Genomic DNA, 15936 nt, shown 5'->3' with positions numbered 1-15936 from the left:
TTACATCACAGTGACGTAAACACGTACAGGAAAGGAAAGGGCACCCGAGTACAGGCTACAGTAGTAAATTAAATTATTAACATTCTTTATTGACGACCTTCAAGCCGAGGAGGGTGGTCGGCGTTTTTCAAAGCGGGCGGCACACAGTGAACCAAAAGCGATCGATTAAATCGGGTAGCAATGGGGCAACAGTCGGATGTAGGGAAGAAGTAGACATAAAGGGTCACACACACACTTTGATTCGTTTGACGCGCGTGACCACACCGGGTGTTTGTGACGAGGGTGCACGTCCAGCCATTAACTAGCGGCATTCGTATTCGTGCGTAAAGGATCGTTTATTATGAGTTTGTACCACCCGCGATGCGTGACACAAATAAGGGCTAACAGATGGTACGCGCTTCATTGATGAATTCTTCTGCCGGACTTCTTGCAAAATGGAGGTGCGTGTGTGCCCTGTCAAGGTAGGAAGTTTAAAAGAGGTGTCACGGTTTTTCGAATTGGAAACACCCGAACATGATGGCGTACTGCAGCAGCAGGGAGTCCACTGTTCTCCGTCCGTTAATCTGTCCACCAACGAGGCCACCGTACCCGAGAGTTCCGCGCGTTCACTTCCCATTGCCACTATTTACGGGGCTACGTCGCCCATTTTACACCGTACTCGAGCTTCGGCTTCACAAACTTGCCGCTCCAGGTCAAAGTAGAGTCCCAGCGGGCAGCTACCTTCGATCAGCAGACCCTGCCAGCAGTTCAGATACTTCTTGCAGTCGGTCGGGTGGGGCAGAAAGATGCCGATGTTGTTTGGATCGTTGCAGTCCAGTTCCTGCTGGGCCTGGGCAGAAGGTACGCTGACAGACAGCACCAGCAAACCCACACACGCGATCACTAAGGGGAACTTCATTGTGAGAGGTTTGGGATGAAACTAACGCGAGCTCTGGGGAGAATTGTCTGCGGTGGTGATTTGAATGGGTATTTTTGGTAATCAACCATCATTCCAATTTGATAAGATATCTGGTTGAACAATTCAGTGCGAAGAAGCGATTGATAACGGCCGGGATGTGATTCAGATGGGTGAATGGAAGCTTCTGAAGATGATACATCCAGTGTTGAGTTTCACAATATGTGTAATGAGACTCTCGCGTACACACACTCTTCACTGTTTTGGGGGTGTTGCATCCAATGCAACAAGTTCATTATCTTGCTCAAGAAGTAGCCCCTCAGCAAAACATCAAATGGGAATCAGACATAGGAAGAAACTGTTAAGAAGCTTTATAAAACACAGCAATGCTCGCTGATGGCAGACAGGAACGGCAGCGAGCGTCTCCGTCTGGAGAATAATTAAACTTTAAAAGCAAAAAAAGCGGTGGAAAGGCAGTCGGCGTCACTTCCGGCGGTGTTTTGATTAAGACTTAAGTTCCGGCAAGACTGCAGTGCAAGATAACGAATCCGGTGAGGGGAGGCATCGCCCTCTTGTCAAGTGAAGTCAAGACGGGTAGGAAATGTTTAAAAACGGATGAGTTACTTTCGGGAAGGATAGCACGATGCTGGTGCTACTTTTCAGTCGAGTTTTTGTTGTCACTTTTTCGAGAAACTGTTGCAGCTTTTCAGCTGGTATCGTTTCATTTCCAAGTAAAGGGCAAAGTTTTGTCCTGCGCAACTTTTCGCCCAAACCACACGCAGTCTCTGTCTGTCGCTAAACACTGCTTGTGAGCCCTTGTGAGCGCCGGTACGGCTAAGTTATTCCATAAATATTGCTCACGGTTGTTCCTCCTTTGCTGTCGTTGAGCGATGGATCAATGCAGGTATGGAGAATGCAGATTAAATATTGATTCGGTGGAGTGGGTTTTTTGATGGAAGAAAGGACATGTTGCGTCGTCTCTCGGAAAGCTAGAATACATTTTGAAATGATAGGAATTTAGAAGAAATTGGAATATTTTTGTATTGTTAGAGTGCTGCTCATAATTTCCAATTGATTTACAAACAAAAATATTGCAACAACCGCGTTCCATCTCGCTGCACCATACGTATCCACCACAGGTACCACGCTTCTTCTTCGCTAGCTCAAGTGGAAACATCGCAAGACAAGCTGCCACATTTTACGCTCCATTTATGACGTTTTTCTTCGCGGTGTGCAACAAGGCAGTAGCATCTCCCTCTCCCCAAACAGGTACACACGCTCGTGGGAAATTGTGCTCTCAATTGCAACTGGTACAACTGCTTGGGTAAAGCTTACGACACGGCGACGACGACGGATGCAGCACGACGGATGCATCCGCTAACCCCGCTTTTTCCCGATTTTGTTTGTCTTTCTCCTGTGTGCTAACTCGGCGTGTTGCAGTTGACTTACAAATGCAGCCCTCTGCCACACCATCCCCACATCAAGGAGCAACCATACTGCACTCGGAAGCCCGACAGGATGCGCTTTGCTTATGGCGGTTTGGTGCACAGTTAAGAGTTACTGAGAATTTTCCCATCTGCTGGCCCAGATTGCGATGCACCATTGTGACGACGAAACAATTGCTTGGTGCGTGGTGGTGTTGTTGCTATGTGCGCCCTCACTGTTCGGGCGTACACTAACCCGTTGTGGAAAATGATAAAACGACACATCAGACGACCAGGTAGTGGGATTATGTAAGGGGTTTGTTATCGGTGCTGCGGTGCACAGATGGCAACAAAGGATAAACAGTTGCATTCGTTTGGGGTTAAAATGGGGGGAAAGGTATTCGCTTTGTTGGTTTAAGAATGCTTTTCCGATTTTCAGAACGATTTCTCGTCCTTATTGTTACTGGTTCGGAGCAATGAATGCATTCACAAGCGTATCACTTTGGCGTTGCAAGCCAGATAAATGGGAAATAAAATATTACTCCTTAGCAGTTACATTTTCGTTACATCGAAGGTGGAGCGTAGTGAAGGGATAATTTAAATGAAATCGATTTTTACTATGTGTGTGCAGTATAAAGAGTCCGACGACGCCCCGAATGTATGCAGCAAGATAAACGATCCAAATGAGTTGCTGACAGCATTGGGGATTTAGCTAGGTTTCTTCTGAATTTATTTCCACTTCCTAAGCGTACACTATTAAAAGAGGAAAACCCTCCTCTCTGCTGCACAGTAACTTATTAAGCCCCATGAAGTAAACTATTAACCTCTCTTTCCCTCTCTCTCTCTCGGTGGGTTTACTGAGGGCAGGTGATAAAAACTGGGCAGCAGTGCAAATAAATATCGTAGTCCCCAGCTGACAACAGCCCCGGCTACAGCTGCTGGTCACATGAGGCAGGCACGAAATTTATTTCATCATTATGGTCAACCGAAGCATCTACCCCATTGGTACGGGTGAAACCGATCTACTGTTTTTTTCCCCCATCACACCCTGGTTCGATGGATAGCAGTAGCACCAGTGCAGCAGTGTTAAATCGTATGCCACCAACACACCTTCACCGTGTTTGCAGGCTGTACCTCTGCTCTTGCTTGACCGGTGGCCGTAAACGTTTACGACTTTTGCTCCTGCTTTTGCGCTCGCAGGACGAGGGAAAGCTAAATAAACAACAGCTTACAAAAATCCTAGCCAAACCCAAGGTGTCCCGGTCAGCCTTATGGGTTGAAAGAATTGGCAGACAGGCAGGGCACGGCCGAACAGACATACACATTTTCACACATTCGTTTTTGGCACCGTCTGTGTGGCTGTGTGTTTGGACACCTTAAGGACGCTATTTATGTCGTTTGGTCCTTGGGAGTTTGGAGCGACCGTCTGCTATCCATCCGCAGTAGTAAATTGGTGGATTTTGGACTGAGAGAGAGAGAGAGAGAGAGAGACAGGGTGTTGGTAATCTTGCATTTTGCAGCAGACACCGGTGTATTTGGGGAATAACCACAGGAAGTGGCAAGGAACTGAATCCTCGTAGGGGAGTGTATCGCAAATCGATAAGCTTATTTATAAGTGACTCTCTCCAAGAGTGGTGTTTTAGAGCATTCACACTGCTTGGTTTGAAAATTGATGAGACACCCATATGGTCGGAGTAGGAGAAGGTATTGAGCATCCAAGATATCCCTATGTATCTTTGAGCAGGGCCCGCAGTGGTTGTTCGTAGTTCATTGGTTTGCAGTGTTGTGGGCTGTTCAAATTCAAACCATTAATATTACAGTGCCGCCACCACGGGCGTTTGGTTTAATCGCATACTGGGGCGGCCCCATTCTTGCGGCGATGGACTCTTGCTTGCGAAGTTTGAGTGGTTGAACCCACTCGCATAAATTACACGCAGTCAGTCAGTGAAATGATATGCGAAAGCGCTCGCCGTTCGCCAAGCGCCTCGAGTGAAGTTGAGCCTCCACACTAAGCACAAGCACACTGATAAAGCCCTATGGCTTATGGGTTGGTAGACCAAAATTTTGAACGTGTGGTACAGGATCTCGGGGGCGACCCGCCAAAAGCCAACCGGAATGCGTATGTGATTTGGGGTAGGAGAAGGAAAGGACCTGAAAAGGGGGTATAGCAAAACAAAGCCACATGTGCGCTGTCGTGCTGCCCAACTTCAGCGGTGGGATTCCCCGGCGAGGCTTAAGCTCGCGTTGCAGGGTAGATTGTGGCCCCGGCGTCCCAGTCTGCGTCCAGTGCCAGTAATTAATTAAGATATTGTGTCAAATATTTCATTCGAGTCGATAAATTTTCGGAAGCCGTTGCGCGTGTTCCCGACGGCCGGGCAGTGTCGTTTGGGGGTCGCAGAGCGTTAGAAGCGGTCACTTGACACCTGCCACCCCTTTCCTGCCTCCAGCATTCCTCTGTGTGCCTGTGTGTGTGTGTGTGTGCGATTGCTCCCAACATGGGAGATAATTGGGCGCGTAGCGTTGTTCAAGATTTATCGCACAATCATCTCGGCGGGTGTTCTCCCGAACCCGAAGCGTTTAAAGTTTTTTTTTCCTGTGTGTGTTGTGTGTTTGAGGCGGATGAAGCGCGCGTGTGTTTGTTTTGTGGAGGGATGAGGTTTTGTTGACAAATGGAATAAAAATAAACACACACACGCACTAATCCGGTACATCTCTCATCTGTTTCTCTCCTCTCCAAATGCTAATGGAGCGATGGAATGTTTGGAAAAGATCGAATAGATCACCGATCCGAAAAGCAAGAAACAAACACCATAAATGGAGCTGATAGATAATTAGTGTCATGTTTTGCTCCATTCGCACGCCGTTCCCCCAGTGGCGAGTGGCGCTTATAGTGTGTGGGCGTGTGTCGTATATGGGGGCTTTGCGAAGAAAAGTCTCTGTATGTGTGTGTGTGTGTGTGTGTTTGTGGAATAAATGGTCCACCTGGGAGACATAGCCGGAGGTGCGCGTGCGAGAGTGTTTGTCAAGTGAGTGAGGTTTATGTTAATTTCCTGATGTTTTCGTTAGCCTTTTTTGGCCTCCCCGCCAGAGGGATTTAGGCACGTGTTGCTTGTTGATGTTGCTGCTGCTGTGAACCTTGTCAGAAAGGGATGCCCATGTATACATATATTGCCCTTTTGCATAGTGGAGTGAGTGTGATTTATGTGATTTATGCGCCTATGCTAACCGTCTGGGCCACACGGACTAGATATGCCGTGTTTGTTTGATGTTTGATGTTCGGTTCGATGGTGCATGATTGGTGAATGGTTGTTTCAGTGGATTAAAAGTAGCTTTAGAAAAGGCACAACTTGTGAACCCTTTCAAATGGATTCTTGCAGTGTGTAGAAGCTTAGCTATCTTATTTGAATTGTGAGTACCCAAAATTATGTCTTTAATGTTCGCTTTGTTTATAATTTATGAACCAAATTAAGCCCAATAAAAGGAATATGAAATAAATCGCTTTACAATATTGTGCATCCTTCCCGTGTTTCCGCTTGCGACGGTGGTTCGGAAATTTGCGACAGCAAAAAGGCAACGGGCGACCACATGCGGTGAGAACATGTGTTTATTTATGAATAAATTGACACCGAAACATACCGGAAATGGGGCGGGAAGAAAGAAGCATAATAATAGAGGGAGATAAAGAGAGAGAGAGGAAGAGTGAGAGAGAGGGGGAGGGGAGGGTTCCGTGCACCTGATGCATACGGTAAGGGTAGTACGCTTGCGAAACGCTTCCTCTTGGTGGTAGACCTCTGTTTTTTATCGGGCTCCATTTTTATAATAGGAAGCTATTTTTCATGGCTCATTTTATGGGCACAGAGAGAAGGAAAATACTTCTTTTTTTCATAGAAAAATATTTATGATGATTTATTTATACGACACAAAGCAAAAAGCTCAATCGAGATCGGGAAACTACTTATTGTGATTAAATATTGGTGCTTTTTGTGGAGCGATATTAATTTTCTCTTCTTCCGCGAAACGGTTACAAATCTCTCGTTTCATAATTTTGCAAACTTTAATTGCAATAATTTCCCCCGAAATATGTACTCAAGCCCGCACATCACTGCTACGACCGTTTGATGACAATTTCCCGGGAAGCCTTTTCCATGTAAATGTAAATTCCAGCCAGTTTTTCACAACTCTAAAGGGAGAAGGATGAAGTAGGACGCGAAACTAATAAATAAATATCAACGCAAACGTGTTACGTGCGCGTCTACGAGTGATGTACCGTGGCTGGCGTGTAATTTCCCCTCGAAAGCTCTCCTGCGTGTGTCTTGCAATCCAGTCACGTCACGTGCGGGACGTTCCTATCGTGCTGACACGCCGTCGTGGCACATGCAAAAGAGGCATGTCTTATCTTGGCGAGCAGGCACTGAGAGACCTGTCCTGTTGCTGCTGCTGCTTCCGGGAATGGCGGGAATGTACTGGGCTAATGTTAGCGTTTTGCCGGCGTGGTTACGCTTCTCTCTTTTACGCCGTCGCCTTGCAGCAGTCTTGTCCTTTAAGATCGTTCTTTTTTAAGGCCAGAAACAGGAACTTATCTGCTCTGTTCGGAAATTTGTCGCTCACTGGTTCTGTGCTTGAGGTATGCAGGCAAAAAGGGTAGACAAAACATACCCACTGCTTGAGGGAAAGCTGTTTTTGTCGGTGTGCTTTTGCACCCATTTCCTTCGACGGGGGCGCTAGAACACACGGGCACCGACGTAAATATTTACGAAACAGGCAGAATTTATGACCGGCCGAAGGGGATGCTAGCTGCAGGGTATGCGTGTTTGTGGACACGCGCGCGTTGATCGGGAAAATCGAAATCTTATTATCAATTCACCACAACCCCACTATGGGGCGGTGTGCTGATTGCAGTAGGACAAAATTTCACAAACAAAACTGTCCATAAAGAATTCATTGTTTATGCTCTATCCTTAAATTATTGGTTTAATTCAAGGAGACCAAGAAGAAGAATATACCCAGTGAAACGATGAAGGATTCAGTGTCGTTGTAAAGACCCGAAACAGGGCACACAGTGTGTGTGTAATTTCTGGCTCTGGGCATGGAGTGTACGGAAATTGTGCGCATATAAAATTAAATTTACAAGCCATACAATAAAACGTAAAAGCACACATACCCATGCCTCCCAGCGCAGCCACCCTGGTGGTGGGTAGTGTCCTGATTTTTATACTTTTCCCCTTTTTTTTTTGTTTGTACCGTAAACGACCCAACGGCGGGCTGCATAATGTTGGCTGTTGGCGGGGTCAGTTGGCGTTTCTACCACAGCTGCGTTTTGGCACAGAGCGGACAGAGCGGAAAGACGGAAGAGCCTCCGGGGGTGTGAGTGTTTTGTGCCGGGTGACATAAATTTTGCATTAAAAAACTTCAGCATTAATTTATGCCGCACACGATTGCGTGCTGCTGCTGCTGCTGCTCACACTCTGCGTGCTTTTGGAATGAACGGGAAGCACCCGAGTGTTCGATTGGTGGGTGGTGTGGCAGAATTATCTTCCCTTTCCCACCCCGCCCCAACCGTTGGACAGAAATAATTTGCATCTCGAAGCACACAGCTTTTTATGGCTGCGAGCCTGCAGTTTGTTGCAACACACATGCGATATTGTGTGGACCGTGTGACCGGCAAAAACGGGTGGGGGAACAATGGCAGACGTGGGGCAGGGCAATGGATGTATGTTTTCGATGTTTTTACACTCCGGTACAAATTGATAGCACACGTTTTAATGGGGGCCGGCTTCACACAAAACTCCCATAATGCTGGAGCCCTGTGCGGCCCGGTGTGTTTGTTCCGCGGGTTGGAAAAAGAGTGGGTCTCAGGGACCCGTTGGGAAATTGTATGTGTGTGTGTGTTTGCGTCCAGCCGGACGAGGATACTTTTGTGTCAGTCGGTCAGGAGGACAAAACCGCTCAAGTCAAACCCCGGTGTGGTGATGGTTCGTGTGGTTAGAAGGTGGACATGTTTGGTTCTCCTTCCGCCATCCCGCTGCAGCGCTCGGTATGCGGTGCGGTTGTAATGAAGTCATCTGGGACACGACGCGTTGTTGAACAACAATCAACTTCTCTCTCTCTCTCTCTCTGTGTATCAAAGAGGGTTGGAAGGGTCGGAAGATTGCAATCGTTTTGTTTCCGATTGACCACCGACACACACACACGCAGAGGCACAGCAGTAAACGATTCAGTCAGTTGGAAAGTGCCTTTGGAAAGGCCACCATGCCCATGTCCTTTTGCACATGTTAATATCGATAATCGACCAAGAGGGAGAAAGAAAGAGAGAACATGTGAGGGATGCTGTTGTGTGTAATTTATGATGAAATCGACTGAGTTGAACCCCCTCCGTTTCGAATAATGGGTGGGATTGTGCCTGTAATGACTTGATTTAAGCTGTAACGAATATTAAATTTAATTATGTAAGCGGTCGTTAAACAACCCTGCCTTTACACACAGGGGGAAAAAAGCATTCCCAAAACCCCACGCGTTTCATCTTTGAAGCTTTATTAATTAATGTGGTTATGAATATGAGGAGTGAAAAGTTATTAACATAATTAGTGATGAGCAACCATTATTAGTGCCAGCGATACGTGGAATGCGCGGTGGAATTTTAATTCGATCGTTATTGATTTTGGTGCATACTCTTTTTTTTTTATTGCATTGAGTCTTTGCAGTGCATTAAATGGAAATAAAAGGCTTCATACAGGAATGCGGAAGCAATTAAATTATTGTAGGAATCCAATAAGCTCGTGTAAGTTCAATGCATATTGCAATTCGGCTAGCTTTCGAACTTTTTTCGAGCAGTTTTCGAGCAGTTTTTGATTGATAATCAAAATAGTAACAAAAACTACTAGAATTCGATTACTCTTTGACACTAGAACCGCCGGGCTTTTCAACCTCACTAGAACCGCCAGATGGGACAATTTTGTCCCATTAGTTATGTGTAAATATTTGGACATGTTTATTATTACCTAAGGGTTTCTTGTGGATAGATAATTAATAAACATTATAATTAGGTATAATGAAGCTTCATTAGTAACTCAATCAATGATAAAATCGAATTGTGATCATATTAACCGCATACCAAATATACCAAAGCCAGTTTTCTGTAGAATAATATAACATTACCGAGCTTCTAGTGATAAACTCCTTATGATAATTATATTATAGATACTTATTTCTTACAGGGTTGAACAACAGTAAATCTAGGCTTACAGGTATAAATTATTTAAACAATCAACTGATAAGTAGGGTTTTTATGATAATGAAACAAGTCTAATGTTCAAAGTTGTTTGGGTATAGGCAAACGTATATGACTCGCTTTAGAAACATTACAAAAATTCGATGTCAACACAGCTCCAAATGGTCAAAAGAAGAGGACAAGGTTTTTTTCGAAAACAAAAGGAACACCTAGATTAATTATTTGAAACATCTAAAACACATCTTTGTTTCATCAGAACCTGGCTCACATGAAACATGAAAGTTCTTTGCCTAGCTTGATAAGAAAATCGCGTCTATGAAAAAAAAAAAATGAATGAACAGGCCATCTTCTACTAGCACTTTTCACGGAGTACTGTCTACGCATACTTTCTACCCAGTGCTGTCAAACTTGCAGAAGCACATCCGTCACCCGTTGACAGCAGATATACCAGTCACTACTACGTATTTTGCCTAGATCGTTTTCCTTTCAGTATAAGATCGCTAGAAAGAAATGCTTCGCCTACGCAGCTTATATTCTATTGCTGCCATACATTTTCCCAGTTTCCGTGCCACAAATGATAGATGTTGGTTCAACCACAAAGAGAAAAAACGCATCCCCCAAGAAAAAAAGTCGCGTGCGCTTCCAGGTACCGTCGTTATTTTACCATTTTTATAGCCTAACAAGAAGCTCCTTCCCGGACCAGTGCGTTGTTTGTGCGAAAGTACATCATTTTTAATGGGTGATTTTATACCGGCTCCATTGTACTTTCCAGTCACGCGAAGCTAGGGGAAGCGACATTTGTGCTCGATTTGGTGAATTGTGCAAGCATTTCCCGCGCACAGCAAACACCGGATGCTTTCGTTAAGGATGCGAGATTGAATCGTTTCTGTACAGAACGAACAAGAACAATTTCATCCCATTATTCTATGTTCCGCGTTGGTACCTCGGCAGGGAAAGCAGATAAAGCAGCAGGAAAACTACCGCGCTGTAGCCCACGCAGCAGTTGCACCCTTTGGCCGAATCAATCCGGAAGTGGCTGACAGTTACTGTGGTGGTTGTGGATAAAAATACGCTCTCCCCCCTCCCCCCCCTACTACCAGAAGCTTGGCTGCTTTTGCGTTAACCTCTTGCGTGAGAAAGCGAGCAAAATGCCATTCAGCGATCAAGTCACTGTCGGGGCTTTAACTTTCTTTACTACACCGCCGGTCGGGGCGCAAAAGAAACCGCGAGAAGCGTAGAGCGGTACGCCTCGTGAGCAGAATAATGTAGCCACTTCCGGTCGTTCGCTTTCCATGGGACCAGCACTAAGGATGCGAAGCGAAACGTTTTCCACGTGTACGGCGCTTACGTAAACGCTGCATAAAAGGATGGGAGGGAAGGCAGAAGGAAGGACCTTCAAAAGTTTGACGTACTCGCACCCGTAGAATTCGCCTGTACGCGGAAAAGTGTCTTATCTCTGCTGCTCGGTCCCGGTGAGAGGTTAGCCACGATTGCATCGCGTTACGCTGCTTGGGTTGGTGGTTCGGTCTGAATCAAACGATTTCCGGTGTGGTGGGAGCGGCGCACACGTGCACGTCCCCAAAGCCACACAAAACGCTCGGAGGCACTGTTACCCGCAGCTGCTGGAGCGTGTGTTCAGAAACAGAAGCGTCAAAGCACTAATAGCGGACTTACGGAGGTTTAGGTGGTGGATGTTTGTGTGCCGTTCCCCCTTGACAACTCTTCCGCATGCTGTTCCGTGATGTTTGTGCGCCCGGTTGTTCCACACGCAACTTCTGCCCCCGGGCTTCAAGGGACCCTGTACTTTCAACCATTGATTATAATTACCTGAAACGACACGCAAACAAAGAGAGAAAAAGAAGGGAAAAGAAGTCGTTAGAGAAAGTGTGTGTGTGTGGAAAAAAATCAGTTTCGCAGAAAAGTTTGCTTCGACCTTCCTTCTTTCGGTGGTCAATTACCGTTCCCGGGGTGGTGGAGAAAATCAAAAGGTAAAAGGCGAAACCACGTGGTTGCTCTCGTTTCGCCGGCCAACTTTCAGGCTCAGCAGCTGTCTATCGGAAACCTGTAACTTTTCAGCCTCGTTTCACCACGGGGAGGTTCCCTCTCTTTGTGGTGCGTTTTTGTTCGCGCAAAGTTGCTGGGGCGTAAGGCACGAGATTTGTTTTTCCTGCACCGAGCAGCTATTATTAGATCGCGACTAATAACTCTGACAGACGGACGGAAATGACTGCTCGGTGCAGCATTTAGCGGGCCAGCGGGCTCTCAGTCTCTCAAACCGTGCGAGATAAAAGTCGTGCTAAAGTTGGAAAATGGACTCCGGTGGAGAGTATGGTAGAAAAAAACCAGCAAGAAAGGATGAAAATTACGGTCGCTGTGCTCTGATCGTTACGCTGAATGGGTGACATTCAGCGAGAACAAATGAAACACGATAGCAGTGGTGGAAAGAAATCCTATTTTATCCTTCCGAGCCGTTTCGAACCCTAGCGGGGGGGGGGGGGGGGGGGGGGGGAGTAAATTGTTATCGCTTCATTCCGCGGAGGAAAAAGTTAAGCGCCACTACTGCTGTACGCCGCGCTGTTTTGTGTTGGCCTCCGTAGGCATGAAATAATGTTGCTTTGTGTGCTTTTGCGTGCCATGGGGGGTAAGGGGGTATGAACTTTTCCTTAACGAATGAGCGTCCGCTGGGCGGAAATGAGCGTTCTCATTTGCTAACTTCCTGTTTGCCGTGTGACGATGGGTGGTGGTGGCTTAAAGTCGGGGAAAATGAAGTTAGATGTTGCGAAAATGGATTACCCGATTGTCCTGTTTGGGTGGAAGCAACTAATATGGAAGGTTTAAACTGTTGAAATGTAGTATGAAAGGTTTGAGCTTTGTGAGTAATTTAGAATCGGCAACAAAACTGACATCATGGAGCAGCCTGGTGGTTTTGATGGAGTGAAGGTTGTTTAATAGTCAAATGATTCTATTTTCACAGGAAAGATATTTTCAACGTATCGTAAAAGCTTTTCTTTTTCTGAGGATAGCAAATGGAAGCGATATCTTTGCAAGTATATCAAAAAGCAACGCAGCAAAATAATGGCTTGCGCGTACTAAACGAATGACTCGCCATTAAAATGAGATAAGTTTTTCACTCCCTATCCCTCTTACCCGTAAAAGGTTGGAAAGTAGGCAGAATATTGGAATATTTGTCACTGTATAGCTTAACAGGGGAGCTGTGGAACGTCACCAAAAAGGCAACCAACGCAACCGTATTTTAAGTCGTTGCCCTAGAGGAGGCATCAACGACTACTCAGCACAAAAAAGGGGTATTTTTGGATAGAGACTCGGCGGAAACGGAACCGTCTCAAAGCCAGATAAGGACCACCGATTGGGTCGCTTTATTTATTGACCGCCTTAGAACGTTTCGGCCCCTTTCTTAAGCACTTCCGTGTTTCATGATTGTGAGTACTGTTTTCTTCTCGCAGCGAACGGAACAGCCCACGGCGATAAGCGATCTCAGGTTTGGCGTCGGGGAAAGGCAACACGAAATAAACCAAAACAAAACCCTGGCTAGTGCTCGGGTTTTCCATTGGCGCATTATCTGGTGTGTGTGTGTGTGTGTGCCCAGTTTTTTCTGCCTCTCTGGAGGGGTTGATTGTTTCACAGAGATAATACAGCAGGAGTGAGACATAAAAAGGGCTGAGGGCATTTGCGATGGGCTTCGGTATAAAGCGTAATTTTTATGCAGCTTTTGGGAGGAGATGATAATCATCTTCGGGCGGATTCGACGTTGTATATGTGTGTGTGCTCTTTTTTTAAATAATGTTTAAATTTTAACGATTAAACCTTAATTTTACTCTGTTTTGATAAATAATTATTCTTTGAATCCTTTTTTGGAAAGTCGGTCGCTCTATAGGCTTCTAAGGAACTCATTTGTGTAATTTGTCCAATCATTCAGTTAAGGTGAATCATATTGGCATATGAGTCTTAGCAGTATGGCTTTATCTCTATTGAATGAATCGCGAGAAAATATCAAAACAAGCACGAAGGTAGTCCGTTGCCTGAAGGGCTTCAAGGATCCCACACTCGCTTGACACGAGTGATGTACGTTTATTCCAAAAGTGCTGACGTAATTGTTTTTGCTGCTCCCGTGCTAAATGATTCTCGGAACAGCCCTTGCCCAGGGATGTCAAATGCCCTACACCGAAGCACTGACATTCCCCGACAAAGTGACCACCGAGTGGAATGTTCCCTGTGTCACAAACGGGCAAACGAAAAAACCACCAACCTTTTACCATTCATTCGTGTGGTGTGTGAAATTTTGGATCGTGAAAGCAATTCCATAACGTTTGCCCTTCTCCGTCATGGCAAAGCAGGGGAGACAAATAAACTGTACGGAAAAATGCTTTGCACGCGGTTTCTCGTGAACCATTTGATCTTGCGTTGGAACCCACACACACACACTCAAGCACATATACACATGCAATTTTTTCGGAATAAAATGTGTCACCCTCCAGGGGAGCGCACTCCGGTGTGCGCTTTTTCGGTGAACTGGCTGGTACGTGAACGTTTTGCACAAATAGTAGTCGAAGTAGCAGATGAAACCGCACTGCACGGGGGAGAGGAGCACATTGCAAGACAAAAAAATGCGCTGGGAATAAGTCGCTCCCGCTTGTTTGGAGGGGCAAGGAAAATCATCATCATCATCATCATCATCATCATGGTGTACCAGCCGGCTTCTTGGAATTTATGCGAGAAACTCGTGCTCGGGAGGAAAAATCACGTGCGCTTGCGGGAAAAAAATGCCACTTTTCTGACCGGACCAGGTGCACACACACACACACTTAGAGCTTTGTGCAGCGTGTGCATTTACGAAACATTAGCGCTTAACTCGGGTTGTCACTCCGGGCGCGTTCTGTGTCGTCACGCGGGGGAGCCTTGCAATATTGAATTACGGTGAAATTTTTCAACCGGTTTTTAGGTAGGCGGTACAAAGTAGAGTACCAACCAGATCGCTTGCACTAGCGGTTGTCGATTCCTGGTACATGTAACAGTTAAATAAATTAACAAAATAAGCGCAAAAGTTTCACGTACGCGCAGCTTCTCGGAACTCATTAGAAAGCGTTTTTAAAATGAAGGAAAGCCTTCATCAGTGTGCTTCTGCTGCTCACGGGTACACACATTTGAGTTATCATACACACCACCCTGAAGGTGGGAGTTGTTTGCTGCGGTTGAAACTATAGTGTTTCCCACTGCAAGGAATACTAGCACACGGGAATATTTGCTGCTTTGTTTTGTACTGGAGTTTGCTCCTGGGCACATGCTGGATCGTCGATAATGTTACCTCTGGTCATTTTTAGATGGGACGGACGGGGAAGGAAAGGGATACAACATAATGGTCGGACATGAGTACAGAAAGCTGTGTCGGACATACATAAACACACACACACCGTACTAACAATTTGTTTTCCAATTCCCCCGGTGGGCTGGAAAGGATGCGATCGGCATTTGTATGGTGGCTGTTGTGCACATGGGAACGTAGCTACAGTGCGGTGTGAATATGTAGAATTGTGTGGAGGACAAATATTGTTGTATAATTTATATTATTCGAATAACTAAGTTTGTTATGTTTCATAATTATTTGGAGCTTTTAAATATAAATTGTTTTTGTTGAATAATTTTTAAAATATAAGTGCTTTTTCGTATTGGAAAAAGCACCACCATCACTGTGTCTGTGCGCTTCAACATTGGCAAGGACAACGGGAGAGTACAGCGAAAGCAAATCCCCGCTATAATAATAAAAAGGAACTCTGGTACACAAGTATAATAATCGTAACAGAAATAAAATGCAGCAGCCGTAACACCGTACCACGGCTACGGCCGTGGGCCCTCCTGTTACAGCTTCTACAATAAGCTGCTACAACTGACAGAGCATATTTTCAACCCATTTGGCCAACCAAGCAACACGGGATTTGCTGGAGGTGCATTTTACCAACACAAAACCAGCGACACAAGCTCTTGCCATAATAGTGTTTGGCCAAACGGACAAACCATCGAACAAAACCGGTGCGAACAAGCGCCCCAGTGTGGTAGACAACGGTTGGATGCATTTTCGTGTGGCTGATTCAACACGCTGATACGATCCGATTTCGCGAATCATTATCAGTAGGTTTTTCGGAGAGTTAGGAAACTCGAGGGGCCTTTGGAGGATTGGGAGGATAATTTATGATGCTACCGGCGATGTGCAACATCCTTTCAATGAGGACTGTTTATGGAGTGAGGGTTTATGCGGAGACAAACACACATCGCGACTGCAAATGATGCAGTTTATCAAACTCCAGTATGTGCCAACTGTGGAATCCGTGTTCTGTTTAGCGGGCAAAGGATGTGAAAATTATTGTAATTATTGC

General features: G+C 45.7%; 1 protein-coding gene across 2 annotated transcripts in view; it reads right to left on the bottom strand.

Moving 5' to 3' along the window:
- The window catches only part of LOC1270858 (cysteine-rich motor neuron 1 protein), a 105028-nt gene that overhangs the window by 15017 nt on the left and 74075 nt on the right, over positions 1 to 15936 (bottom strand). Inside the window, exon 2 of one of the 2 annotated variants that reach the window (XM_061653010.1) lies at positions 11222 to 11374. The exons of the other annotated variant lie outside the window; for it this stretch is intronic. Within the exon in view, the coding sequence (XP_061508994.1) occupies positions 11222 to 11374 (153 nt within the window). The remainder of the gene's footprint in view (positions 1 to 11221; positions 11375 to 15936) is intronic. 2 annotated transcript variants of the gene reach the window in all.

This window comes from Anopheles gambiae, chromosome 3 (assembly GCF_943734735.2).
Source record: "Anopheles gambiae chromosome 3, idAnoGambNW_F1_1, whole genome shotgun sequence".
Classification (NCBI taxonomy): domain Eukaryota; kingdom Metazoa; phylum Arthropoda; class Insecta; order Diptera; family Culicidae; genus Anopheles; species Anopheles gambiae.
Note: the sequence above shows the minus strand (reverse complement) of the source record. Positions and strands in the feature narration are given on the sequence as shown.